Source organism: Brassica rapa, chromosome A10, assembly GCF_000309985.2.
Source record: "Brassica rapa cultivar Chiifu-401-42 chromosome A10, CAAS_Brap_v3.01, whole genome shotgun sequence".
Lineage (NCBI taxonomy): Eukaryota > Viridiplantae > Streptophyta > Magnoliopsida > Brassicales > Brassicaceae > Brassica > Brassica rapa.
Genome location: NC_024804.2, coordinates 15,952,849 through 15,980,720, shown reverse-complemented (window position 1 = coordinate 15,980,720; position 27,872 = coordinate 15,952,849). Strand labels below are relative to the sequence as shown.

Genomic DNA, 27,872 nt, shown 5'->3' with positions numbered 1-27,872 from the left:
ATGTATTACTGGTAAGACTTCCCAAGAAATTGATATTTTAAATAAATTTATTCTGCAATATAATTTGTAAGAAAATAAAGTTCCTTAATGATTGTTAATTTAAAGTCATATTTTTTTTACTGTTTTCTTTTATTTTTTTTTCATTTTTGGTAAGATTTGTTTTTAAAATCAACTGTTCTCTTTTATTAAAAATCATTTTTCCATGTCTTAGAATATATTTTTTTACACTAATAATTAAAATTCAAAATAATTAACCAAGGAAACTTAATTAATTAATAGACATGTACGGGATGAAAAAAAACAAATAAATAAATAGTAAGGAAAGAAGATGAAAACAAAAATTCAAAGTCACTACTCTGTTCCCGTCCCCTGCGTCAATCTTAAGCTGTCTTCGAGAACGCTCCCCCTCTCTCTCTCTATAAATCTCCTTCTCCGCACAGTGAAACACTCTCTTTTTCTCTCTCTCTCTAGATTTTATCTCTCCCCTAGGGTTTTCGTCTCCTTCACTACTCACACTCAATCGAGGGACTCTACTGCGACTTTGCTCATCTCTCCGCCATGGCGGCCGAGAAGCTAAGAGACTTGAGCCAGCCGATTGACGTCGCTGTGCTCGACGCCACTGTTGCCGCCTTCTTCGTCACCGGATCTAAGGAAGAGGTTGTTCAATTTTCTCTGCGTTTTGTTTTTTGGACTTGGAACATTGAATTGGAGAAACGAGTAGGAGTCTCTAGGACTGTGTCGTTGTATAACGCTTCTTTTGGGGGCAAATTGAATCGTGCTTCTACAGCGTTTCAAGGAATCCGAGTTTGCTAATCTTTTAGTACTGTACTGTATCTTCTATTTAATAGCAACACTTGAGGAGTGAAAGCTTGTATGGCTGTGTAATTTTTTTGATGAATGAATCCGTTAGTTATGCGTCAATGTCAATATTCAACTCATTTTGCATCTGAGTTTTTTTTAGCTTGAATTAATCGAGCATTGTTTTCAAACGTGTACAGAGAGCTGCTGCCGATCAGATTTTGCGGGATTTGCAAGCTAATCCTGATATGTGGCTCCAAGTTGTTCACATTCTGCAGAACACAAAGAGCATGGATACCAAGTTTTTTGCTCTTCAGGTGAGTTTCATCATTCTTGTATTTATTACTTTAGTTATACATGCTCATCTTCTGATCTTTCCTTGGCGTAATCCTATATGATGGTTGCTGTTTTATTCCAAACCATTAAAAATTCAGTTGCGAACAATCAAGTTGTTAGGCTCTGGCATTAGTTGATCATACTACGCATTGCTTTCAGCATTTTTCTCATAGGATATGAAATTAACTCTCTAAATACTTTTTTATTTTCTTTTTTGTGATTCGTTCCCAGGTTTTAGAAGGTGTTATAAAGTACAGATGGAATGCACTTCCTGTTGAACAACGAGATGGAATGAAGAATTACATCTCGGAGGTCATTGTACAGGTATACACTTTTGGAGGACTTAGGTTTGTTGTCTAGATAAAACTAGGAAGCGAACTGCTTTGACAATGATGTTGCCTTGCAGCTTTCGAGTAATGAAGCGTCTTTCAGATCGGAGAGGCTCTATGTCAACAAATTAAATGTCATCCTGGTTCAGGTATCTGCATACTTAGTCTATTTGGTTTAGTAGCTAACGCTTACGTATTTGGTTCCAACCCAAAGCTCATTCCACCCCATTGACCATTCTATCTCATGGCGTAAATTAATATATTGTGATATATGAACAGATAGTGAAGCATGATTGGCCGGCAAAGTGGACAAGCTTCATTCCTGATCTAGTTGCGGCTGCTAAAACTAGTGAAACTATCTGCGAAAACTGCATGATCATTTTGAAAGTAAGCATCTTTACCTGATTTTGTAATCAGCTCTAGCTGGAAACAATAACATTTTTTCTTTTGCTAGCTCCTGAGTGAAGAGGTTTTCGATTTCTCAAGAGGAGAAATGACTCAGCAGAAGATTAAAGAGCTGAAACAGTCTCTAAACAGGCACGTCAGCCTTTTTTTTAAGAATCTTATATCTAAATTTTGTGAAATTCTTATTATTCCAACTCTATTTAAGTATATTGTATATGTTGGTTAAGAACTATCATTTATTTGCCTGTTGGTGCTTTTTCTGTGTGCAGCGAGTTTAAACTCATTCACGAGTTATGCCTATATGTCCTCTCAGCTTCTCAAAGACAGGATCTTGTACGTTCAACACTGTCTGCGTTGCATGCATATCTTTCATGGATTCCGCTGGGCTACATTTTTGAGTCTCCTTTGGTAATATACTTAATATGTTAAAATAAGATAGAGATAATAAAATCAAGATTGATGTTAATCGGTACCACAATTATGTTGTTCTGATATCTGTTCCGGTTGTTTACAGCTTGAGACACTTCTTAAATTTTTTCCTGTGCCAGCATACAGGAACCTCACTCTACAATGTCTGACCGAGGTACTTCTGTTTTTTTTGTTGTTAATTTTCTTGTTGTCATTTGAATCTGTTATTTATCTATTGGCTTGAATTTGTCTGCTAGGTTGCAGCTCTCAATTTCGGAGACTTCTACAATGCCCAATATATCAAGATGTACACCATTTTTATAGGGCAGCTTCAGGTATCTTAGTTATTTTCATGTTTTGCTTTTATTTATATTATTATCTTTTTGTTCTGGCCTGATGCTCTTCACTTGTTCTCTTGTTTGCAGACAATTCTCCCACCGAATACAAATATCCCTGAGGCATATTCAAACGGAAGTGGTGAAGAAGAAGTAAGTGTTTTCTGTGCACTTGGTTTCGAGGCAGCCCTCTGACTTGAATAATTTATCAAGGTTATAACTGTATGTGTGTTTTTGTCACCTTTAGGCATTTATCCAGAACCTGGCACTTTTTTTCACTTCGTTTTTCAAGGTAAATCTTTTTCTTTGTTTGAGATATATATCTAGTATTTGGGCTACTGGAATTCTGGATAAGTATAATGATGGTTCACGGTTTTGTTTTAATGCTTCTAGCACTCCTCATCTATTTCCACTTTATATGCAGTTTCATATACGGGTCTTGGAGTCAACGCCAGAATTTGTTACCTTATTACTTGCGGGTCTCGAATATCTCATCAATATATCATATGTTGATGACACTGAAGTATTTAAGGTTTGTAAATTGCTGTTGCCAATATTGTTGATGTTAAAACAGTTGTATATTTTGTTTTCCCCTTAGTAATCCTCTCATGCGCTTTTCACCCATCTGAAACATGACGAATTCTACTTGCGTGTGGACTGAGCAGGTTTGTTTGGACTACTGGAACTTGTTGGTTTCGGAGCTGTTTGATGCGCATCATAATTCTGATAACCCTGCGGCAACTGTGAACATGATGGGATTGCAGGTAGGATGATTCCTTGACTAAAACGGATCGTTTTTTATATTCTTACATAAGGTTGATACTATAGATGTATATTGTATATTAGTTTAACTCCTTACTTTATTTGGGTTATAACGTTTGGCTTGCATATTTCCAGATGTCTTTCGCTCCTGGTATGGTTGATGGCCTTGGCTCTAAAGTCATGCAGCGGCGTCAACTTTATTCTAACCCAATGTCCAAATTAAGAGGGTTAATGATTAACCGCATGGCAAAGCCTGAAGAAGTGCTTATTGTTGAAGATGAAAATGGTAACATAGTTCGTGAAACTATGAAGGACAATGATGTTCTTGTCCAGTATAAGGTACTGATTTCTAGTCCAGGTCATATTACTTTTCTTTAGGGAGGTTATATATATACCCAGTTAGTGCTATGAATTCAGGGAAATTGTCTAAATCCTACTCGTCACTGTACCTCTTTGATGTTTTTCCATTAATTTATTGTTCCATTAATTGCAGATAATGCGGGAGACATTAATCTACCTCTCACACCTTGATCATGATGATACCGAGAAGCAGGTACAGTGTTAACTATGATGATACTGGTCTAAGCATATTCGCTTTGTGATTTATATTGTGGGGTTAGGGGTTTATGATCGAATATGTGTTTATTGGAAGAGTATTGTCTTATTTCGTGGGGAAACAATCAGTAGTACCCTAAATTTAGCAATTTTAACGTGGGGAAGTTTTTAGGTACGAGTTTCATCTAATCACCTTTTAGTCTGTTTCATACTGTTACTGATGTGAACTTCTGATTGTCCCTTTAAAAGATGTTGAGGAAGCTAAACAAACAATTAAGCGGGGAGGAATGGGCATGGAACAATTTGAATACACTGTGCTGGGCTATTGGGTCTATTTCTGGATCTATGGCAGAAGATCAGGTACACAGCCTTCTATTTTTTCACAAAAATGGAAATTGTTGTTGATGCAGTTCTTCCATCTATTAGCTAGTATACCTTATTCGCTTTGAAGATAACTTATTCAAAAGATTGGCATTTTTTTGAATTTAATCTTGATTGTTTTCACTCATTATAGCCCCACACATTTATCAGTATGTGCTTGATTGCTTCTTATTGTGTTCTGAGACGGTGTGTTCAACCTTTCGATTCTGTGCCAACGAATGAATTAAGCTACATGTTTTATTTTTTCAGGAAAATAGATTTTTGGTGATGGTCATTCGCGATTTGTTGAATTTATGTGAGATTACCAAGGGAAAAGACAATAAAGCTGTCATTGCTAGCAACATCATGTAAGTTTGGTCCTTCTTATTTTGTTGAATTTCTTCCTGGGTTGTTGTACTTCTGTTATGTTGTTTATTCGATCTTTCATGGCTGCATCAGAGTTATGCATACTAAACTGAAAGATTCTGCTTTGGCATTGTTGCAGGTATGTCGTCGGCCAATATCCAAGGTTCTTAAGGGCACATTGGAAATTTCTAAAGACAGTCGTCAATAAGCTGTTTGAATTCATGCACGAGACACATCCTGGTGTTCAGGTAGCCCTCCAAACTTCATAATATCTGAGATACAGTTAGTTATTCGTCTGGAATTTTTTTATTTGCTGTTTAAAGTCCGAGAATAAGATTCATATCTGCCCAAGCTAGAATCTGGCTCTTTTCTGACCCTAATGTTTATTTTCCTTCCAGGACATGGCCTGTGATACATTTTTGAAAATTGTTCAGAAGTGCAAGCGTAAATTTGTTATTGTTCAGGTTTGTATCGCTATGTTCATTTCACCTTTCTTATCCTTCCATTGTCTGCTAAATGAGCTCCTAGTTATATAGTTCATTATGCTTCCAGGTTGGAGAGACTGAACCATTTGTATCTGAACTTCTATCTGGCCTTGCAGCTACTGTTCAAGATCTTGAGCCTCATCAAATTCACTCATTTTATGAGTCTGTAAGTTTTTCAGATGCGTTTCTACTTTGCCAATTAGAGCTATTTCTCTGTTGGGATTTCATGGTTTTCCTGTCTCCAGGTTGGTAGTATGATCCAGGCAGAATCAGATCCTCAGAAGAGAGATGAATATTTACAGAGGTTGATGGCACTTCCAAACCAGGTATGTTAATTAAAAAATGTGGCTACTAAACTTTTGTTTATGTAGGTGGCTAAAGCTGTTTAGTTTTATGATGTAGAAATGGGCAGAAATCATAGGACAGGCACGCCAGAGTGTAGAATTCCTCAAGGATCCAGATGTGATACGTACAGTGCTTAATATTCTACAGGTCTGATTTCTTACCTATTCCTCATAGTGCATTTTTATATCATCATGGCATCTTAATAGTCGAGTTTCTGCGTCTGCTGGTGTTTAGAAAAATGATTTTATTGCAAGGTATAACTATTACCATGTGTTTTTCCATGCAGACCAACACTAGTGCTGCTACTTCCCTAGGAACGTTCTTCTTATCCCAAATCTCATTGATATTCATGGATATGTTGAATGTGTACAGGTAAATTCATGATACATCATTATAGCCTCTAATAGTTACAGTATTCCTTGTGTTACTTCAGTTGGGGGCTCAGTTTATTTTCTTCATGGCTGCACCAGAATGTACAGTGAGCTTGTGTCAACCAGCATTACAAATGGGGGGCCATATGCTTCGAAGACATCATTTGTAAAACTCTTACGGTATGTTTTGTTGTATGCATCACATACACAATTCTTTATGCCCACTATTTGAGTAATATATATTGTAATGCTTTGCTGTACAGATCTGTTAAGAGGGAAACCCTAAAGCTGATAGAAACCTTTCTAGACAAAGCTGAAGACCAACCGCACATAGGGAAACAATTTGTGTCTCCAATGATGGAATATGTACTTGCTGACTATGCAAGGAATGTGCCTGATGCTAGGGAATCAGAAGTTCTTTCACTTTTTGCAACGATTATAAACAAGTATGCCTCTTATTGGTTAATGCGTGCCGTAGTAATTAAAGATGTCTACCATCTGCGTAATTCTGGATTGCTACAAGATTTGATTCCAAACTTTACTTCTCAGGTACAAGGCAACAATGCTAGATGACGTGCCAAACATATTTGAAGCTGTATTCCAGTGTACATTGGAGGTAATAGGATTATTTCTTTGTTACTCACATGACAGCCTTTTTAAACGAGGAGACATGGTACTTTCATTGTGGTGACTAGTGAAAGACTTGATGTAGTTTAGGTTGAGAAGTTAATCCTGTTTTCACCTACCTTAGATTTGATTTTTAATTGGAAGTGGGAGGTGCAATATGTGATTGGAGTTTATTTTTTAATCTTCTTTTGCAGATGATAACTAAGAACTTCGAAGATTATCCCGAACATCGGCTCAAGTTTTTCTCATTACTCCGTGCTATTGCTACATTTTGTTTCCCGGCCCTGATAAAGTTGTCGAGTCAGGTTGGTGAATATATTCTTGCATATATTTGTTTCCTTAGTGTGATTTAAGGAGATATGGCATTATTTCTAAGTCTTGTCTCATTAATATCTTACTTACTGTCTTTGTCATTTTGCATCAGCAACTGAAGCTAGTGATGGATTCCATTATCTGGGCATTTAGACATACTGAGAGAAATATCGCTGAAACTGGGCTTAATCTTTTGCTTGAGATGCTGAAGAACTTTCAGGTTTGGTGTTTGTTTCCCTTGTTTTTACTCTGTGGTTGTGCTATATATATTTAGTTCCTTGGTGTCTAACATTTACCTCTGATTGTGACAGCACTCTGCGTTTTGTAATCAATTCTTCCGGTCGTACTTCGTACAAATCGAGCAAGAAATATTTGCTGTTTTGACTGATACATTTCATAAGCCTGGTTTCAAGCTGCATGTGTTGGTGCTGCAGCATCTGTTTTGCCTGGTAAAAACAGTCTCTTCTCTCCCATCTTTAATCTTATTGTTGGCCTTTTTAAGTATGCTTAGAAATGGGTAGGTTGTATATAAGCTTAGACGTTTGTTTGATTATAAATTTAAAGGCTGAGAGCGGTGCTTTAACGGAACCTTTGTGGGATGTTGCAACTGTACCTCACCCGTATCCGAACAATGCCGTCTTTGTTCGTGAATACACTATTAAGCTGTTGAGCTCTTCATTCCCCAACATGACTGCTGCAGAGGTAAGTAGAAAAACTAAAACCAGTTTCATTTTGATTCTTCTTCTTTCTCAAAGTCTGATATTGAATAATCATTTGATTTACATACAGGTCACACAATTTGTTAATAGACTTTACGAGTCGAGAAATGACCCGTCCGAATTTAAGAAAAACATACGTGACTTCCTTGTACAGTCCAAGGAATTTTCCGCTCAGGTTACTATTAACTCTTCTTTGACGAATCTTTTCATTCAATTGCTTTTAAGAAATCGAAACTAATAGGGTGGAATATTAAATCAACTTTCAGGATAACAAAGATCTGTATGCTGAGGAAGCAGCAGCGCAGAGAGAGCAAGAGCGTCAAAGAATGCTTTCGATCCCTGGCCTTGTTGCTCCTAACGAGATTCAAGACGAGATGGTTGACTCCTAAGCAAAAACAAGAAGGCTGCAACAAGTGAAGAAAGCTTTACCATTTTCATAGGTTTTGGAATGAGTGGAGAGTTGAGAAGAGACGTTGTTTTCATCACCCTGCTCTGCCTTTTTTTCGAAGCCTTGGTAGTTCGATTTTGAGGATTGGAGAAGCCAAGAAAACAGAGATCTTTAGGGGGTAAACTGGTGTCTTTCGTTAGTTAATTGGTTATAATATAGATTTAAAAACGTTAGGGCTCTTCTCTAGTAACATGGTTGGCTGATTATTGCTTTGCTTTAAATATATTAGACAAGTTTTCGGGTGTTTTTTTTGTTAAATTACTCGAGTGACATTGTTTATCTCTATTATTAGCTATTAATTAATAGAAAGGTGTTCTTTTTCTTTATTTGTCAAAACTCAGTCTAACTTTTAAAGTGTTGACAAACTGCGTGGACTGACCGTGGTATGAAAATCACAAGGGCTACGTAGGAAGATTAGCATGAGGTTTTGTCATACGTAGTTAACATTCATGAGTTATTAAAAATTGGTGTAAAGAGATTACCAAAAAAGAAAAGAAAAATGAAAATGAAATAATAGTATACTATTGTATTTGGCAGGGAAAAGTCGTGGTTCATTTGGTCCACGTTGAAAAGCCCACAAGCTTTATAAATAGTTATGGCCCATAATCAGCAAATAGTGAGAGGAATGAATGTTGGCTAATAATAATATTCAAATTGAAAAAAAGATTCCGTGGGGGGAGGACTAGTTCGTGAAGTCCTTTAGACCGAACGCGTAAATCATCATTCCCTTGAATCTCTCTCTCTCTCTCTCTCTCTCTCTGTAAATTTCGTCACCGTCTCCTCCAAATCTATCTTCGTCGCCTTCATCTGTCCTCCTCCTCCTCTGCTTCCATAACAAGAGGAAACACAAAAGACAAAAAAAAAAAAAAGAGATTGGTATAGGAAGCGATGGGACAAGCATTTCGTAAGCTATTCGACACATTCTTCGGCAATCAAGAGATGAGGGTAACGGTTCATCTCTCCATGCTTCCTTACTTTTTGCAGTTATGTGGATTGTTTGTTTTATTTCCTGGGGCTGTTTCGGATGGATCTCGTGTTCTTTATCGTTGATATGTGACATAAACAAATTGCTGTGACATAATTGATTGAATAGAGAATTTGAAGAAACATATTTTGAATCTCTATGTTCAAATGGTGAAATGGCAGGTGGTAATGCTGGGGCTGGATGCAGCTGGCAAAACTACTATTCTCTACAAACTTCACATTGGTGAAGTTCTCTCTACTGTTCCCACCATTGGTAAACCTCTCTCTCTCTCTCTGCCTGTTTCTTAACAACTTTGCAGATCTTTAATAGCTCTTCTTCTCATCATCAGTTTGTAAAATTAGTGTGATTGATTCGATTCCTTGGTTCTGGAACAAGTTTTTAGATACATCTTTGGTGGAAGATTGTTAGATCCATTCTATTAACGCCTTACAAACAAAAAATTTGATTGTTATTTAGTAATTAAACAGCTGCTTTTGCTTTAATGAGACGAAAGTTTGGATCAGAATGGATATATTCTCCTCCCTCATTTGATTGTAGCATTCTGTAACGATGCCGCCAAATATATATGTTTGTGAATTCTCTTGTGCCATGTAAGCAGTTATGAATGATAGATGATACTTGGTGTGTTACTTATATCGATTCCTATGAGGGTATACATTTTTTTGGTCATTGCTTTGTACATTTCTCTTTTCAACTTTGGTACGCAGGATTCAACGTTGAGAAAGTTGAGTACAAGAATGTGATGTTCACGGTTTGGGATGTTGGTGGCCAAGAGAAACTCAGACCTCTTTGGAGGCACTACTTCAACAACACTGATGGACTTGTACGCTTCTTCTCTTGGCATTTTGGTTTTAGTCAGATTGTTTTGCCAATCTCTATGTTTGCCATATGTTATTCTCATCTTTGGTTATTATGATATTTGCAGAGTATAATATATATTGCTTGGCTCAACTTTGAGATCTTTGTAAACTGACCATGGTCTAAAGTGTACTCTAACATGCGCTTGCTTGCAGATATACGTGGTAGATTCTTTGGACCGAGAGAGGCTTGTGAAAGCAAAACAAGAATTTCAGGTTCTTTTCTTTTTATCTTAGATTTTTCAGAAGACATTATTAGCTGGATAGTTACTTAACCTGCTCTCTTATTTCCTCAGGAGATCATAAAAGACCCATTCATGCTCAACAGTATCATTCTCGTCTTTGCAAACAAACAAGACATGGTAACATCGAGCTCTAGTCTTGTTTCTTTTTGTTTAGTTATTCCCTGATCTTTGTTTTATCAATTCCTCTATTAGACTTATTTAATCCATGCTTAATGTTAGAGAGGAGCCATGTCACCGAGAGAAGTATGTGAAGGGTTAGGTTTATTTGATCTCAAGAACAGGAAGTGGCACATACAAGGAACTTGTGCTCTTCGCGGGGACGGGCTTTATGAAGGCTTGGACTGGTTATCATCTACCCTTAAGGATGTCAAAGCCGCTGGTTTCACCTCCGTTGGACCCTCGTTCTAACTCTTTTCACCTGGTAATATATGAAAACAATCTGAGAACCCACCAAGCTAATCAGTCTCAGTGACCTTGAGTTCTTGAAAATGATGTCTTTTCTCCTTGCAGGTTGTAAAGCAGTTATCAACAAAAATCAGAATCTCTAAATACTTTTGTTAGGGAAAGAATCATCCTCCTCTCATGGTGCCAACATTACAATATACTGAATTTGACTACCTTTTTTTTTCCATTTTATTTTGGATCATGCTGCCATGAGAGCGCTTTCACTGTATATTCTTTTGATGAAATTTGTTTCATCTCTAAACGTTCCCTTTTTGGGTCATCTTTTGTCCGATTGAAATTTAGTTTATAACATTCTTTTGAAATCATTATTCTATTTTTATATCAAGTATATAACATCAAAGCTGTATATATAAGGAAAACATCATTACGATACTTAATAATGATTATATATTTAAGTCTTCTTATTAATTTTTTTTTTATAAAAATGTCTTCATTGTTATTATAAGAAAAAAGGCGATCGAAAGTCCACTTCATTTGAGGGATTACATATATTTCTTTCCATTTTTAATAAGATGGTGCAAGGGAATAGGCTGACCACCTGTACTCTAATTTGGGAGGATAAAAACCATGTGTGAAATATATACCATCTTCTCTTGCATCCCAATAGTTTTTCTTACCATAATGGACAATGAGACCACCACCTTCATATGCCTTAAACAATGCATAGTACTCGAAACTAGGTCCCTGCCATAAGCCACAAATGACTTCAGTCTTGAAAATACTTTCATAAAAACTGAAATCATAGGTTTGCCCATGACTCAAGAAATGATCGCCTAGATCATCTTCGTCGGAGACACAATGGACCCTGAGAATGGTGTTTGGTTGAAGAGAGTTGTTAAAATGTACAGAGTCTTTCGGAAAAACCGCTCCATTACTCAACTCAGCACACAATGCAATGATAATCAAAAAGCATGAGAGGCGGCGAGTCATTCTTTTGATTTATTGATTTGTTCTATATTTTAAAGTTGGTATATATTAGAAAGAAGATATAAACTCTTGACTTCTTAAAAGTGTTTCATGAAGTAACGTTCATGCATTAAGTTTAATTTGTCCCTTTTAAAATCAGTTGCAAAAAAAAAGAGAGTTTTGTCCCTTTTTGCATCTTCTTGAAACGAGTAATATGAAAAAGGAGTCAATGGTCAATTCCGCATTTTCTACATGCATTAATGGCGTGATTGTGTTTTCTTTTCCACGTATACATATAATGTATGATAAATATTATTTATTTTATTGGGAATTATATTCATAAATAAATGCAAAATTTCTTAAAAATAAAGAAGTTGAAAATTTATACCATTTAAAGCTTCAGGGGGTGTTAGTGGGACTTCGATTTCTATAGAGTTTGTTGATTTTAAAAGTTGAGAGATTTGTTAAATTTGGAAAGAGATGTAGAGAATTTTGTATATTGAGAAAATCTATGAAAATAAAGTGATGTAATGATTCTAAGAATTCAAGGTAAACATGTAGTATTCTCAAAATCTTAATTTGTGAGTTAAAATGATAAGAATTCAACTCCCAATAACACTTACTTTAATAAATTTGTAGAATCATTAAAATCTAAACTTTTTGAATAACAAATGATTTTGTATAGAATTATAGAATCATCAAACTAATAACAATAAATTTTAATGAGAATATGAGAATCTATAAACCAATAACACTAGACTTAGAAATTCTAAGACTCATTATAAATCTCATCCCCACTAACACCCCCTCAATAAATAATCATAAAACTGAAATTTCCAGTGTACACCATCTAAGCTTCTATACATAACCATACATTTTCAATATATTAAATTATTACTGTTTGACTAATGACTTCGATATACTTTTCTTCATTTATCATAATTATACTTTTTGTCAAATATGTGAATATTATTTTGGGGTTGCCAAAAATAACTTAAATTTTTTTTATAAAAATGTAAAATTATATTTCGTTTTCAATTAAATGCAAAAATAATCTAATTAATAAAATTATCATTTATTCATTTATGACCAAACAAAAATTAGAAAATTTCATAGTTAAGTATGGATAAGGTAGAGTAGTAGTGGACTGATGAGTGATCTATCAGAAAATAATTCGTAATATTATGAACAATATATAATTTTGTAAAAAAAAATTTGAAAAAGATAATGAGTTTGAATCAAAATATATTTTAAACTACATGTTTGCCTACGATTTTGGTGGTAGAAATATTATATGAAGAAATATATATTATGTTTACAATATAACTTTTGAATAATAATTAGAAAAATTTTAAATTAATTCTTTAATTTCAAATAGTTTGATTAAAAAAATGTCAGTACTATATTTTTAGAAAACTGTAATACTTAAGGATAACTGAATAAAATTAATCTATAAGTCACCTAAATTATCTCTTACATGTAAATCAACATTTTAATTGGTTTAGATAATTGGTTGTATAATTATTGTAGAATTATTTTTTATTTTATTTTAACACGTGAAAAACTTAAATTATTTTAGCTGTCAAGAAAAATAAAATAAAATAAAAATATTTTGTGTAACTCAAAATGATGGTAGGAGGTTTCTATCTACTATTTTTCAGTTCAAAAGACATTTCGTTAACTCTCTGGATAGTTCCTTAACCTACTTCTTATTTCCTTTTGTTTGGCTATTCCCTGGTCCATGTTTGCTAATTACTCTATTGACTTTAAACCCATGATGGATACTAGAGAGGAGCATGTCACCGAGAGAAGTATGTGAAGGGTTAGGCTTATTTGATCTCAAGAACTATTGAACATTTGCTCTTTGTCTTGACCTTCTTGAACTCTTGTAAAGTATTGTGAACCCACACACTCTTTTTCTCTGGATTTTTCTGTTTTTATTTGTGTAGAGATTTCTTTAACAAACCACCTTTTCATTCATTCTTGCTTACTTCTTACAACTGATCACACTTAGTCTTTATAGTAGACTTATTCCTCACGCTAATCATGATTCGTTACTCACTTACACATAACCCATACCTCTAGTCTTTTGATCATTCTTACACTCCAAAGCTTCACTATTCTAAAAACTACTTAACATCTATCTTGCCAACTCTCTAGTCATATCTGAACTTAGTTAGTTTACTAACCAACTAACTCTTAACTTGTTTAGTTTGACTTCTCTTCTTCCTTCCTTCATCCATGATACTTGATTATTCTTCCACTTCTTCTTGCTTGTTTTTCTTATTCTTATCACTGTCTTTCACTCTTTCATTTGCAGGTTTTACTCAAGGAATCATTTCTCAACACTCCCTCTTAATTTCTTGAATTGTTGCCTAGGTTCTAAGTCAGAGTTTTAAGGTTAGTTACCTTAGTAGCTTCTTTGCTTGTTCTGCTGTTTGTTAGAGGAGGACTCATCAACACACATGCATAGCTCCTTGGCATGTTCAACTTCTCTGTTTTACTTGCACTTTAAGTCTTGATAGGTTTGGTTTCTTCTCCAACTTTGAATTGATATCAAAAGGCTTCCTGCAACTTTTGCCTCTGATATAAGAACCTTTGTTGACGTCGCAGTGACGTTCTCTTCTTTCTCATTGGTGGTTGATTTGCCACACACACGTAACTCACTTGTTCCTTCCCCACCTGGTGGTTGAATCTTATGCATTGATGGGTAGTTCCTCTTGTACTTGTCCACTTTCTTGAAACTTCCAAAGTTAAATCCTTTGTGCTTTGGCGCTTGATCCATCTTTTCTTTTCCATGTGACTATTTATCTTTTTCTTTTTGAATGTTGATCAACTGATTTGCTAATCAGTCTTTTCTCTTTTTATTTCTCAAATACACTTTCTTTTCTTTGGTTGGTGTCCTCTTTGATCACCAAGTTCTTCATCCTGGTTCCTTGAACCACTTCTTTGATTTTCTTGATATCTGTTTTGTCTTTGTTAGAATCTGTTTTTCTCTGCCTCTCACCATTGACAGCTTCTTCAATCTTCCATGATTGCAGTTTTGATACTTCAACATAACCAGCTCCTTGGATACATACTTCCTCACTTGCCTTTGGATCAGTGGTGGTTGTGGTTGGTCGCTTGCATATCTCCAAGTGAAGACAGAAGCTTTTCTTAACCATTCCAATATCAGCTATCTTTCTTCTCGATTTGTCATGGATAATACATTTTTTATCCTTGAAGGTAACACCATAGCCGCTTTCAAACATCTGAGAAACGCTTAGTATATTCTTGGCTATGTTGGGGACTAGGCCAACATTTCTGAGCATATTGAATAATTTGTAGAGCTGATATATCTTTGTCTTTGACTGCTTTTAAGCTTGCCCCTTGCATAGTCTCCTCCTGGTGTCTCTGTCGATTTTGATGGAGGATATAGAACTCCATCTTTTACAACTTCTCACGGTTCTCTGTTCTTCAAGGTGTTTTGCATTCGAGCTGCCCAGAACTCATAGTTCTGTCAGCAACTAGTTGAGATGATTGTAGGTTTATCGACATTTTTCACTTCTATTATTCCTTCACTTCTTCTTCTTATATTTTGCATGAACAGCCTCCACATCTAAGTATGCTCTGATACCATGTTGAACTTTTGCTCTTTGTCTTGAGCTTCTTGAACTCTTGTGATTTGTGAAGTATTGTGAACTCACACATTCTTTTGATCTATTTTTTTTTTCCTTCTATTTTTATTTGGGTAAGAGATTTCTTTAACAAGCAACTTTTTCATTCATTCTTGCTTACTTCTTACAACTAATCATACTTAGTCTTTAAATGCATTTTAGTGAGTAACAAATTATTTTATCCGCGATTACATGTACATTATATGATGTTGAGCCATGTACAGCATCAATATAAATATTTTAAATAAAAAAAGAGAAGTAAACTAGGAATATAGAGTAAATTATACATAAGTACGATTATCTTCAGATATTCATTCGGGTTTGGATATTACCCGTTCAAATTCCGATATTCAATCTCTCCTAACTTAATTTTACTACTGTGGTTTGGATTCCGGTTCAGGTTTTTGATATCAAGTTCGGGTATGGGTTTCAGATAAAATGCTCATACCTACGTAACATAACTGTTACAATGTTTCTCAAAATAATACATAAGGGATATTTAATTCTTCTTATCAAAATTTATAAAAAAGTTTATTAATTGTTATAAGAAAAGGGAGATCGAAAGTCCACTTTATTTTGTTGGGTTACATATATTTATTTCCAATTTTAATGAGTTGGTGTAAGGACATGGGCTGCCCACCTGTACTTTAATGTGGGAGGAGTTGAATCATGTGTGAAATATATACCATCTTCTCTTGCATCCCAAAAGTTGTTCTTACCAAAATGGAGAATGATACCACCATCATATGCCCTAAACAATGCATAGTACTTGAAACCAGGTCCCTGCCATAAGCCACAATTGACTTCAGTCCTGAAAATACTTTCATGAAAACTGAAATCATAGGTTTGTCCAGGATTCAACAAATGATCGCCTAGATCCTGTTCGTCCGTGATACAATGGACCTTGAGAATGTTGTTTGGTTGAAGAGAGTTGTTAAAATGTACAGAGTCCTTCGGAAACAACGCTCCGTTACTCAACTCAGCACACAATGCAATGACAATCAAAAAGCAAGAGATGCGTTTCATTGTTTTGATTATTGATTTGTTCTATATCTTTAGGGTGGTATATATTAAAAGATATGAACTCTCGACTTTTCAAAAGTGATTCACTAAATAATTAACGTTCATGCATTCAGTTTTGCTCCCTTTTTGCATCTTCTTAAAACGAGTAATATATTAACCATAATATGAAAAGGAAGTCAATGGTCAATTCCGCATTTTCTACAAGTCAATGGTCAATTCTGCATTTTTTACAAGTCAACGGTCAATTCCGCATTTTCTACCTGCATTAATGGCCTGATTGTGCTTTCTTTTCCACACATATAATGTATGATAAATCTCTTATATATTAATAGTGAAACATTGAAAAATTTATAAAATGTAATTTGTACTAATTAAAAAAGTTTTATGTTGAGTTGTCACATAATTAGAATGCTAATTTTGCTTACGTGACGGCTTGAGAATCAGTTGAGAATTTTGTTAATCCAAAATTAAATTGTCAGTGAATGTTATATTATTTAGTATATTCATTATAGATCATTCATTTATCAAATTGAAATTATTATATATTCTTTTCTTAAATAAAACTTACGGAATTACCTAATGTGATTAAGATATATATGACAATTAATGATTTTAAATAATAAAAATTTGTTAATAATATGTATACTTATGTGATTAAGGGATGTTTGAGACTGAAACTACATAACTAATAAGCATGTATTATATGTGTTGTAATTGTAGATGATTGCTGGGCTTGGGCTTTAGTTAGAATTTTGCAGTTCTTCCACAACAAAGATATAAGAGCACCCGCAATGGTGTTACTCAAAGAGGAGTCCTTAAATAAAGTGTATTTTGATTTTGTATGTATTATTATTTTTTTTTCTTTTTTAGATAAAAAAATAAATATTAACCAATCGCGGGTCGCTACATGTCGTCGGGACCCGCAAATAGTACAAAGATTCACTAAGACCAACATTATCGGTCGTCCTTGTTGGTGTCCTTAGGGGAGGGGGGACCACAATTTGGCAAAACCAAGAAGGGACAAAGGAGAGAAGTCGTTAAATAAGGAACGTCCTTGATGCGTCCTCTGCACTGTTTGCGGGCCCCACGACACGTGGTGGCCCGCGATTGGTTAACTTAAAAGAAAAAAAAAATTAAAAAAAAAAGAAAAAAGATTCTAAGGACTTTTGTCCGATAATGTTGCTCTAAGAAAGAGTCCTTATTTAAGAATTTTAAGGATTGAATCCTTAACTTTTGATGGGATCTACCGATTATTTAATTATTTTTTCTCTAAGGATTCCTCCTTAAGGATTTCCATTGCGGATGATCTAAGTGTAGTTGCTCAGCAAACATATTTGTCAATCAAATCTCTTGTCAAATATGTGATATTGGGGATGAATGAAGCAAAGGAACCAGGGGCCCAAAAGAAACTAAAGAAGAAATTTCTTCTTTAAAAAGGGCCATTGATTACATTCTCAATGTGGGAATCGAAAGAGACTATGGAACACAGGTATATAAACTAAAGTAAATTAAATTCTTATGTAAATCCACTATACAGATATGTTTGTCTAATAAAATATGTGTCTCCTAAGTAAGTCGCTTAGTAAGTATAAGTTTTGACTTACTATTGTGACATTATATTGATTTGCAGATGAATAAACTCAAGGCGATATTTCTTACCAAACCCAACGCGACTCCTGCAGACATCAAAGGACTACTGGTCCCTCACGGTCTTATCGGGATTAGTGTTGATGTAGATGACAAGTTTCGTGAACTTAAGAATGTAAGTGAAGAGTGTTTCAAAAAAAAAAAAAAAATGTAAGTGAAGTAGTGATTTATGTTTTACAATAGGCCAAAGATGACAATAATTACAAAACTAATTTATTTATGTGGGCATACATAAAATAGGAGATCTACATCGTGCATGAACCGCGAGAAGGGATGAACAGGCACCCTTTGATCATCGTTGGTCATGGGAGGACAAAGGATATCAAGCTAGCGACTCAGTCCATGATCTACAATATCTGGAGACAGCGCAACTCGGCAGTTCATCTCACTGGATTCTCCCCGCAGCAGACAACATTCGCCACCATAGATAGGGATATCCGTAATGCCATCAGTGCGAGAAGACATAGGAGGAAATTCACTACTCTTATGCAAATTTGGATTAGATAGTTGCAACTTTCTGATCTAACAATCATGTGTATACCTTGTTTTTTATTTCTTTTTTGCCAAGGTAACACTCTTAGGCTCTTGTAACCCTAAACTTTCATTTTATGATATTCACAGTTTAGCAAAAAAAAAAAAAAAAAAAAAAAGGATAACAAGCTGTTTTTCATTGTGCAAAACACATGGGGTACGATCTGGGGTATCAATGGGTATGGAAGGATCATCATCGAAAAGACATGCCCTATCTTTTACGTTGGTGAATTGGTGAAGTAGTTCTGATATGGATCGTTAAATTGGACCTATTATAGTTGTTCTTTTTACATATTTTAATTATCTTCTTACTGTGGTGGTTTTCTTTTCAATTCATGGATATATAATCTTAACTACTCAAACTTTGTCTGCGTGATGATCATATTTTATCTTATTATTATAATAAAAATGGAAAAGATATGCTACTCAGTCTATTCTTAAAGTTTAGACCTTGTCATCGTTTTTAATTAGGACTCTGCACAAATTAGAAAAGTAGATAGCATATATAAAAATTCAGTATAGCCTGAATGATTCTACCAAACGTCATATAGCTTACACAAACAAACACTGCCATATAGGTTCATAAAAATAAAGAAACAGTGACTGAGGCTAGAAGTCGACACATTTTACATCACAATACAAATATACCAATTTGCAAACACTGATCAATATAGGTGAGTGTCTATAGGACTTGGTCTGCAGAGGATGGGAATAGGAGCTTTACTGTCCCCTGGAAATGTCACCACCTTGGCCTGGTACTCTACAAGAGGTCCATTAGGAGACTCCCGAGCCATAAACGTTATGGAAGATTTCCATGCAGCCGCCCAACGTTTAAAAACTCTCACTATATGAACAAATTCAACTGTTTTTCCCTATGAATGGAAAGTAAAAATCCCGATCAACCCAATGAAATATTTATCGTTCATCAGTTTAGTGCCTAGTTCACTAATTACCTTTGTCTCGTTGAGTTTCTTAATACACAAGTTAGTAAGATTTGTCATTTTCTCCCGATTAGTCTTGTTGTCATACCCTATCTCCTCCAGATCTTTAATTGGGTAGCTTCCGCTAAGAGGTATATAGATGAAACCCTAAATTCCAGAACAAGTAAATAAGCCTATAACCTTAATTGCTGTAAAAACCGATGGAAATGAATAAGAAGAAGAAGAAAAAACCATTACCTTACTATGGAAAGCCTTACGTTTGTCGAGACGGTATTGCTCATAACGTTCCTCGTCAGAGAAAAGCTCACGATGATCTGGATCTGATTCATACTCACGACCTTCGTAGCTGTCCACGTCCCACTCGGGCATAGGATCCAGTGGATACGGGTCATGTGTATCACTATATCTGTCGTCTTCCTCCTCATCCACGTCCTGGATTTTCATGGGCGGCGAAGACTGCTGTTCGGTCATGTCGTGAAGTAACTAAGAAACCCTAGAACCTCCAAACACAATTTAGATAAATTCTAACTGGTATATATATCCCGTGGATAAATGCAAAAAGTTTATAGCTACCATTATGCAATTCTCTGTTAGGCCTACGGCCCAGACTACTAACATTCCTCAATTCACTTCCTTCAGTTCATGGCAAATACACGGAGCTTGCGTTATACCAAACACAGTTCTTTTCATCCACAGTGAATTTCGATTTTCGAGTTATCGAGACCGAACCTATTGAAGATCTTTCCTAGTTTTTGTTCTTTAGAGCATCTCCGAGAGCAACTTTAGGGCAGGTGCAGTGGGAGTCTCTTTCACAGTCTCTACGCATTACAATAATAAATAAAAATAAAAAAATAAGGAAGAGTGACAGAAAACTTGCAAGACATCTCTGCCGGAAGAAGCGTTCAAAACAATGTAAAAGATTTTGGTTTCAGGTGTCAATATTTAAGTGGTTTATGTTTTTCTAAAATTAAAATTTAATTAAACTTATAACTGATGATTATAATAAAATATGGTTGAGGTACTCTAGGAAAGATATTTCCCACTAATGGTGCTCTTATATTTAAGGTTTGTTGAACCTTATATTTGAGGTTTGAATGTGCTCTTCTCCGGTGGTAAACTATAAAACGAACCTTATAAGTTTTAGATTTTTACATTATATTTTTTACTTTTGAAAAAATCAAATAAAACATAAACTTTTATAACAACTAAAAACATACAATAAAAATATTATAAAAAATATTGATTAATAAACTATTACATTATAATAGCAAATTACATATAAATAAAAGACTTAGAAACGAAATCATTTTCTTAAAATACATAATTATTCATTAGTATTATTTCAATAATTCTCCAATATATGATTAATTAGTGCATCTTGAAGTGATAAATGATCATATATTTATTTAAATTAATAAATGTATATATATATATATAAAATATATAGAAGATATAAAATTGTATAGACTAAAATGATAAACAAAAAAATTGTCAAGACTATTCAAAAGACATACAAGTACAAGGACCAACAAAATATGAAACCTCAAATATAAGCTTTTGTATAGTAAAATTTTATATTTGAGATTTTACTGTACAAAACCTTATAATTTGAGGTTTTGAGGTTGCTCTTGGAGTACATAAAACCTTATATTTGAAGTTTTAAAGTTACTTTTGGAGATACTCTTAATTTGAGATTGTATTCAAAACGCATTATATACCAACCAGTTCACCTGATCAGAAGCATTGCAAGAGAGAAAAGGCATTGTATCTAACTAACCAGCTGGACTATTCTCCTGTGCAGATACTTTTTGTTCTGTTTTTTCAATATTCTCAGGTTTACCCAAAGTTTCTGTAGTCTTCAAACTCAGGTCAGCCATACATTTCTCTAGCAGCCTGGCTGATCTCCTTGTGTTGTACGCCGACTGAACCAATTCACCCTTCTTACTCTCCAAAACTTTGCTGCTACAAGAAGTAGCTCCTGGAGCTTTCCTTGTGCTCCGTGCTGCATGAGTTTTAGCCACATTGGCTTCAAACTTGACATTGTTGGTCTTAGCTTCTTGAGCAACATTTTCTTGGTCCATTTCTCCATCAAGAGACTTCTTGCTCGCCAAACGACAAGAACGGTTCACCAACTGTGACGATGATGGCTGAGGTTCAGCTTTTACTGATGTCTTCCTTCGAGTTGTTCTAACTGCCGTATTTGGAGGCAGCTTTGCTACACTGGTTGGCGACTGAAGAACATTGGAGTCTGACCGATTCAAGTATTCTTCAAAACCGTCAACCTGTAAAATTATAAAACAAAAAAAAAAGAATCACATAAACAAAGCATTAGTGGTGAAACTCCTGCAAATGCATATTGAGTAAGAGAACAGAATCTATGTGCGTTCAACGAAACCACAAACAATGACGAAGATGGCTTAAACACAAATCAGAATAGTGATCTAACAACACAGACATGGAGGTAAACTCCCGCCTCGTTACTAATATTGTATCTGCCATAAAATGCAAGTAATATTCCCAAAAAGGATACCGGAAAAATACAGTTACTTAGCATTTAGTTATGGGCCATGAACTGTAAAGCCCATCTAAAAGCGTAAATTGCATAGTCTTCGTTTTCTGATATTTTATAAAAAGCTCCGATGCCGGGAATCGAACCCGGGTCTCCTGGGTGAAAGCCAGATATCCTAACCGCTGGACGACATCGGATTTTGTATACTCAATTGTTAGGGTGATATTCACTCGTTTATAACTTCAATTAGCTACTCGCTTGTGGTTGATTAACATCATTCTCTAAAGAGGGCCAATTTGTCCAACAAACGTTACAACAACAAATCACATTCATATAACATCATAACACCGAAAGTTTAGGCTGCTATTGCAACATAATAATTCGACGTCAAATTTTAGTACAACACTCCGGAAACACACATAACATAAAGGAAAGAGTTTGTTTGCTAGGAGTGGTGAGTCTTGTCAAAATCCTCGAGGCTTGTTGGACGGAACCAAGCTTTCTCCTCCATTCCGGAGTCCTCTTGACTACCGCGAGAAAGCTTCTCGTCGGCCATGTCGGTGGTGGAGGATGAGGAAGGTCCAAAGACACCGGTCTGAGGATGAGGAGACCAATATTTGTCAGACTCGGACTTTATCAATTCATCAGGCACTTTACTCGGTTGCAATTCTTCCTCTACGTTCTTATCATACGCTGATGTGTGACCATTCCTGTTAAGCAATACACTAAGAGGAGACAACAATTGATTTAGTGGTAATGTGGGTGTCTTCCATGTATACATATCTTTTGGATTTTAGATGAAAGTTTGAATGTGAGTTCCCTTGTTCGTTAAGTGAGACATCCCTTATATATTAATTGAGGAACATTTGAAAAGATGTAACCTCAATTTTGTATTAATTAAAAGAGGCCCCAATGCATAGGTGGCACTCAATTAGGTAGTCAATTACATTCAATTGAAAAATAAGTAGGTCCACATTCGATTTTTATATGTTGTTAGATACATAAGTTGATCAAACTATATGATATAATGATATGATATGATATTTTCTTTCCTTAAATAAAACCTACGGAATTACCATAAATGACTAATATATATATGACAATTAATGAGTTTAATAATAAAGATTTGATAACAATGTATATCTCCTCCATCATTTTTTTGTTTAATTTTATATTATTAAAATAAATTAAACAATCAAATTAGCTATAAAAATAAAATTTAGATTTTTTCGTATATGTTATATTTTGAATTTTTAAAAACGACAATAAATGACTAAAACTATTAAAATTATTATGTTAAAAATTAATGATCAATGGTTTAACATTTTTATTATAAGAAGATACACATGATTTTAAAACCATATGAGTAAAAAATATCATTTAATAATAAAATAAATATATATATATATATATATATATATATATATATATATATATATATTAAACACTATATACCATAAGATTACATAAATATTTTAATATTAAAACTTTCAATGAATTTTCAAGAACATTTATAAATTATAAACTTATTAAAGATTTCAGATTGAAAATTTTGTTATCGATGATTTAAATATTTTGTTATAAAACGATATGAACGATCATAGAACCGTATGATTATAAATTCTTATTTAATAAATAACTATACAAAATATACTATTTCTAGAAAAATAGGTTGGTCCATCTTAACTTATATTACACTTTTTATTAACTAACTATCGAATTGATAAATAACGTACCAAAAAATGTTTTGCACTTTCCTTAAATAAAAGCTACGAAATTACCTAATATGATTAACGTATATATGAAAATTAATAATAATGAATAATAAATATTTGATAACAACTTTTGTATCTTAGTTCTTTTTTTAATTTTATATTATTAAAATATATTTAAAAATCACATTAAATATATAATAAAAACATTTTTAATTTTTCTTATATGTTATATTTTGAATTTTTCAAAACGTCTATAAATTATTAGAAATTTGAAGATCCCCACTCTGAAAATTTTGTGATCAATAGATTTTTTTTTGTCATAATAAGTTACAAATGATCATAAAATTGTATTAATATGAACTTTTATTTAATATTATAAGAAGATACACATTATTTTAAAACCATATGAGTAAAAAATATCATTTAATAATAAAACATATATTTATATATATATATATATAGATTATACTATATACCATAAGATTACATAAATATTTTAATATTTAAACTTTCAATGAATTTTCAAAAACATTTATAAATTATAAACTTATTAACGATTTCACATTGAAAATTTTGTTATCGATGATTTAAATATTCAGTTATAAAATGATATGAATGATCATAAAATGTATGATTATAAATTCTCATTTAATAAATGACTATATAAAATACACTATTCTTAGAAAAATAGGTTGGTCCATCTTGACTTATATTATATTTTTATTAAACTAACTATCGAATTGATAAATAATCTACCAAAATTTTTTTTGCACTTTCCTTTATTAGAAGCTACGAAATTACCTAATATGATTAACGTATATATGAAAATTAATTATTATGAATAATAAATATTTGATAACAATTTTGGTATCTTAGTTCTTTTTTTTTAATTGTATATTATTGAAAGATATTAAAAAATCACATTAAATATATAATAAAAACATTTATATTTTTTCTTATATGTTATATTTGAATTTTTCAAAACGTCTATATATTATTAGAAATTTGAATATTCCCACTCTGAAAATTTTGTGATCAATAGATTATTTTTTTGTTATAATAAGTTACAAATAATCATAAAATATAACGCATATGAATTTTTATTTAATAAATATTCAAACTAAATAATATATATATATATATAAACACTAATGATTTAAAGCAACAAGATTGGCTGATCAATTTAGTCGTCGAGTTGAAATCTTTCAAAAGTATGTGAAAGACTAAAGTCAAAGTAAATATGGATTTAGAATAGTAGTTATATTTTACTAACCAAATACCGAAAAAAACCGAACCGAACCGAAACTAACCCGATATCCGGATTGAACACCCGTAATCCAAATGAAGCCAAACTATTGTTTCATTCTCTAAAATATAATAAAAATAATAACTTAATCCCGCGCAAGGCGCGGGTCTTATCCTAGTTGAATATAATATACAACCACGTACGTGCATATATATAACAAGAAAAACGATTAGATCACCCCACCGATACATCTATTTAGTACTCTCGATTACCAACCCTATACTATTCTTCAGTTAAACTATTTTATTTTTACTTTAAAATTGTAAACATATATTTATATATATATATATATATATATAAGTTTGGTGATTATGTTCATTCAATTCCACCGAGTTAGCTTTTGTGTTTGGAATTTTCTTATGGATAGTATAACCTTTTGTTGAAAAGTTTGGTCTGGAAAATAAATGGCTATTGAAAACCCTACCCTATGCAGTTCTTTCATTTATATAGACTAGCCATATATCCATTATCTGAAGTCTGAACGATATCGTTCCTAGCTCTCATTATGCATTCCTCTGCAGATTTTTAACTTCTATATATACAATAATCCAAAACCGACTAACATTTTGTGCCGACCATGAAACCTCAAGAATAGGTTATTAGTAAGAACATAAACATAATTCTACACCGACAACTTACTCATAATCGTTTAGCATGGATGTAGCTAGATCACATTGTTTTGGTACGAATGTTAAACGGATGTACTTCACATTAATCATAATATATATATAGGGATAAGGCCACTTAACCTTCTTCTTTGAAATTTCCTTGAGCGATGATGTTCGATCAAACGTGTTTAGAGCTATAGCTAATAGGAGGATTAAATTGTACATGCATTTCTAGATTCATGAGGTGTGGTTTCGTAGAAAATATAATTCGAAAATTCCTGAGGTGTTTTTAAAAATCATTTCCTACCTTAAATTTTTAGGAAATATCAGTAGTTGAGCAAAAAGTACATTCATTTTCAAAATAGTATTCACTTATAAACATCAAAAACAAACATGGTCCTTACACCAAGAAGATTAGATACCTTTAATTAGTGCCACGAAAATTGGCAACAAAAAATGTCTTTCAGTTTTTCTATACTTATAGTTAGAAAGATGGGCGAGTAAGATACCATTTAAATTTAGGAGATTAATGGTCAACCAAGGTTCATTCGTATTTAATTTTTGAATAAGATATCAATATCCAATCTTTTGCACGATGTAGTATAAAATGATGTCGCAGATACATGATAAATAAATTAATGTCTAGAGGCGAACGAACGACTGAAGTTCTACATATTCGATTTTTTTATGATGACTTTCTCTTTTAAAATGCTGATAAATCAACGCATAAAATAAGTGACGACAGTCTCTTAGATTTATCTTTATCACTTGACCTTCTCCAATATGAATGGAATAATGACACATGTCATATTGTGAATGGAACCTTTTTGATATTATCCAATTGGATATGCCATATCCGACTACAGTGTCTGTGCTTCTATGTAAGAAATACATCTCCCTAAAACTAAAAGTCTAAAACTAAAAGTCTAAAACTAATTAATTATTCACTGATGTTTCCTTTTGCATTTTCAAAATTTTAAGATTTTTTTTTGTAACATTTCAACTTTTTTGAAAAATAAACATTTTAATTTGTTTTGCAGCTACAGTATATAGTTGTCTGCAGATGTCGGATCTATGATATGATGATTTGATTTAAAATCTTGAAAAGCCCACAATTTAGGCAAGACAATAGGGGACTGTAATAAATAAAAAGAAGGCATATATATGAAGTTCTTCTTGAGTTCCTTTTGAATGTGTGTTACACTCGTTTTAGTTGGTTTTGTTTATGAAGCAAGGTTTTGTTTTGATTTGGACAAATTACAGTAGGAAGTAAAATATCAACATCTCCTATATATGATTCATATATATACGTGATAGATAACACAATAATATAGTCAACCTGTATATCTTATTTACTCTCCGTCCATGTTTTGTTTTCTATTTCTATCCTTTCAAAAAATATCAAAGGCAGAAAGATTGAGAGAGAAATGAAGAGGTACCGAGAAACGGAAAGATCAGATGCGACGGCGCGTGGGAAAGCGCATGAACGGAGGCTGTTAACTAAGTGCTTCCCGATCACCTGAAGAGTCTTGGATTTGGCTGCCATTCAACTTTATTTCTGTACTCAAGATTGAGAGAGAGAGAGAGAGTTGTGTTTGGATGAGTATTAATGGTGAATACTTGCAACTTGTATGTTTTTATAATACTATACAAGTGTGGAATGAGACAAAAGAACGATTCCCATGTTGCTCCGTCAAATAATAGTATATAATTAGTCAATTCACCACCGATCCAACGTCACCGTTTATACCATGTTGAACAGCATGAACATGGACGCTTTTTAAGAACTAGGCCCATCTTATCAAATAAAGGATGCTCATGATAAGCAGCTTGAGTCAGCAGCTTTAATGGTAAACAATAAAAGATGTGAAAATGTATTTACATGATGTAGTGAAGATAGGAATAATAGCCTTCGAATCTTGCCTTAAAATTATATGGTGAACTTGGAATTCAAAGAATGATCGATCTCTGTTACTCCATTACGAATGAAGCAGCTCAACACAGATTATAGATTTAAAAAAAAAAACTATGATGGATTTAAAGGAGTGGTTTGAATACAATGCTTTAAAGGAGTAGTTCATGGCATGATATATAGGATAATTGTGAGATTTAGTGGATGTTGTTAAATGGTTTGGTGATAAGATGTTATTTTGCCTCTTGATGTAGACAATATTGGTGAGGTCATACTCAAGGGTAATTCTAGGATCTTAATTATTCAAGCGATGAAGGATCCTCAAGCTTTGGATATGTTGAAGAGCTACAACAATGAAGTTTAGATAAAGTCACCGGATCTCTTAGCTAAGAACGCTTGTCTCTACTTTCTTTGGTATCTTAACATCAGTCGTAAAGTGAGAGACTCGTTGTATGCATGTTTTCAGGGTACTAAACGGGTGAAGTATTTGTGTTACAAAAAAAAAAAGCGGGTGAAGTATTTGATCAGAAAATAAAAACGGGTGAAGTATTTGATCAAACAAAAAAACGGGTGAAGTATGGTCGAGTTGGAATTTGTTAATATAT

The 27,872-nt window shown here is 33.6% G+C and overlaps 6 protein-coding genes and 1 non-coding gene across 8 annotated transcripts; 3 read left to right on the top strand and 4 right to left on the bottom strand.

The window, feature by feature from the left end:
* Window positions 1–341: 341 nt before the first annotated feature.
* LOC103846276 (protein EXPORTIN 1A) lies at window positions 342–8,282 on the top strand. Its single transcript, XM_009123173.3, has 32 exons — window positions 342–657; window positions 999–1,115; window positions 1,366–1,458; window positions 1,541–1,612; window positions 1,743–1,850; window positions 1,918–2,000; window positions 2,138–2,276; window positions 2,383–2,451; window positions 2,534–2,611; window positions 2,702–2,764; window positions 2,859–2,903; window positions 3,036–3,143; window positions 3,277–3,375; window positions 3,509–3,712; window positions 3,867–3,926; window positions 4,178–4,288; window positions 4,559–4,656; window positions 4,794–4,902; window positions 5,053–5,118; window positions 5,207–5,305; window positions 5,385–5,465; window positions 5,542–5,631; window positions 5,771–5,856; window positions 5,955–6,035; window positions 6,119–6,301; window positions 6,405–6,471; window positions 6,677–6,787; window positions 6,907–7,014; window positions 7,106–7,243; window positions 7,359–7,496; window positions 7,584–7,688; window positions 7,780–8,282. The coding sequence occupies exons 1-32, from the start codon at window positions 559–561 to the stop codon at window positions 7,900–7,902; spliced, it is 3,231 nt and encodes a 1,076-aa protein (XP_009121421.2). The 5' UTR covers window positions 342–558; the 3' UTR covers window positions 7,903–8,282.
* A 235-nt stretch (window positions 8,283–8,517) lies between these two features.
* LOC103846274 (ADP-ribosylation factor) lies at window positions 8,518–10,821 on the top strand. Its single transcript, XM_009123170.3, has 7 exons — window positions 8,518–8,906; window positions 9,108–9,198; window positions 9,654–9,769; window positions 9,960–10,019; window positions 10,100–10,165; window positions 10,268–10,469; window positions 10,559–10,821. The coding sequence occupies exons 1-6, from the start codon at window positions 8,850–8,852 to the stop codon at window positions 10,454–10,456; spliced, it is 579 nt and encodes a 192-aa protein (XP_009121418.1). The 5' UTR covers window positions 8,518–8,849; the 3' UTR covers window positions 10,457–10,469; window positions 10,559–10,821.
* A 72-nt stretch (window positions 10,822–10,893) lies between these two features.
* Window positions 10,894–11,684, bottom strand: LOC103846275 (S-protein homolog 8). Its single transcript, XM_009123172.3, has one exon. The coding sequence runs from the start codon at window positions 11,441–11,443 to the stop codon at window positions 11,018–11,020; it is 426 nt and encodes a 141-aa protein (XP_009121420.1). The 5' UTR covers window positions 11,444–11,684; the 3' UTR covers window positions 10,894–11,017.
* Window positions 11,685–15,631: 3,947 nt separating this feature from the next.
* On the bottom strand, window positions 15,632–27,398 carry LOC103846270. 2 transcript variants are annotated; one of them, XM_033281524.1, is made up of 5 exons: window positions 27,238–27,398; window positions 26,795–26,913; window positions 19,455–22,451; window positions 19,230–19,364; window positions 15,632–19,148 (listed from the first exon to the last, which is right to left on the bottom strand). In XM_033281524.1, exons 3-5 carry the CDS (start codon window positions 19,686–19,688, stop codon window positions 18,942–18,944), a joined length of 576 nt encoding a protein of 191 aa, XP_033137415.1. In that variant the 5' UTR covers window positions 19,689–22,451; window positions 26,795–26,913; window positions 27,238–27,398; the 3' UTR covers window positions 15,632–18,941. The 2 variants fall into 2 exon arrangements, with proteins under 2 accessions (XP_033137415.1, XP_009121416.1); XM_009123168.3 differs by lacking the exon at window positions 27,238–27,398 and having other exon boundaries at window positions 26,795–27,231.
* LOC103847522 (dipeptidyl peptidase 1) lies at window positions 17,725–18,537 on the top strand. The gene is made up of 3 exons (XM_009124616.2): window positions 17,725–17,860; window positions 17,989–18,075; window positions 18,397–18,537. Exons 1-3 carry the CDS (start codon window positions 17,729–17,731, stop codon window positions 18,517–18,519), a joined length of 342 nt encoding a protein of 113 aa, XP_009122864.1. The 5' UTR covers window positions 17,725–17,728; the 3' UTR covers window positions 18,520–18,537.
* On the bottom strand, window positions 21,852–21,923 carry TRNAE-UUC. The gene has a single exon. It is a non-coding gene; the product is annotated as a tRNA-Glu (tRNA).
* On the bottom strand, window positions 22,172–26,901 carry LOC103846269 (late embryogenesis abundant protein At5g17165). Its single transcript, XM_033282926.1, has 2 exons — window positions 26,795–26,901; window positions 22,172–22,436 (listed from the first exon to the last, which is right to left on the bottom strand). The coding sequence occupies exons 1-2, from the start codon at window positions 26,899–26,901 to the stop codon at window positions 22,172–22,174; spliced, it is 372 nt and encodes a 123-aa protein (XP_033138817.1).
* Window positions 27,399–27,872: the final 474 nt, after the last annotated feature.

Excerpts from the sequence above, each read along its gene's own strand:
- LOC103846269 (XM_033282926.1), bottom strand. The coding sequence starts at position 26,901 with ATGGCAGCCAAATCCAAGACTCTTCAGGTGATCGGGAAGCACTTAGTT. Across the intron at positions 22,437-26,794 it reads TCTGATCTTTCCGTTTCTCG|GAATGGTCACACATCAGCGT; the intron begins GTACCTCTTCAT and ends ATTGCTTAACAG.
- LOC103846270 (XM_033281524.1), bottom strand. The coding sequence starts at position 19,688 with ATGACCGAACAGCAGTCTTCGCCGCCCATGAAAATCCAGGACGTGGAT. Across the intron at positions 19,365-19,454 it reads GTAAGGCTTTCCATAGTAAG|GGTTTCATCTATATACCTCT; the intron begins GTAATGGTTTTT and ends TCTGGAATTTAG. Across the intron at positions 19,149-19,229 it reads AGAAACTCAACGAGACAAAG|GGAAAAACAGTTGAATTTGT; the intron begins GTAATTAGTGAA and ends TTCCATTCATAG.
- LOC103846275 (XM_009123172.3), bottom strand. The coding sequence starts at position 11,443 with ATGACTCGCCGCCTCTCATGCTTTTTGATTATCATTGCATTGTGTGCT.
- LOC103846276 (XM_009123173.3), top strand. The coding sequence starts at position 559 with ATGGCGGCCGAGAAGCTAAGAGACTTGAGCCAGCCGATTGACGTCGCT. Across the intron at positions 658-998 it reads TCACCGGATCTAAGGAAGAG|AGAGCTGCTGCCGATCAGAT; the intron begins GTTGTTCAATTT and ends AAACGTGTACAG. Across the intron at positions 7,497-7,583 it reads CCAACATGACTGCTGCAGAG|GTCACACAATTTGTTAATAG; the intron begins GTAAGTAGAAAA and ends ATTTACATACAG.
- LOC103846274 (XM_009123170.3), top strand. The coding sequence starts at position 8,850 with ATGGGACAAGCATTTCGTAAGCTATTCGACACATTCTTCGGCAATCAA. Across the intron at positions 9,770-9,959 it reads TCAACAACACTGATGGACTT|ATATACGTGGTAGATTCTTT; the intron begins GTACGCTTCTTC and ends GCTTGCTTGCAG. Across the intron at positions 10,166-10,267 it reads TTGCAAACAAACAAGACATG|AGAGGAGCCATGTCACCGAG; the intron begins GTAACATCGAGC and ends GCTTAATGTTAG.
- LOC103847522 (XM_009124616.2), top strand. The coding sequence starts at position 17,729 with ATGAATAAACTCAAGGCGATATTTCTTACCAAACCCAACGCGACTCCT. Across the intron at positions 17,861-17,988 it reads AGTTTCGTGAACTTAAGAAT|ATCTACATCGTGCATGAACC; the intron begins GTAAGTGAAGAG and ends ATAAAATAGGAG. Across the intron at positions 18,076-18,396 it reads GGACAAAGGATATCAAGCTA|GATAACAAGCTGTTTTTCAT; the intron begins GCGACTCAGTCC and ends AAAAAAAAAAAG.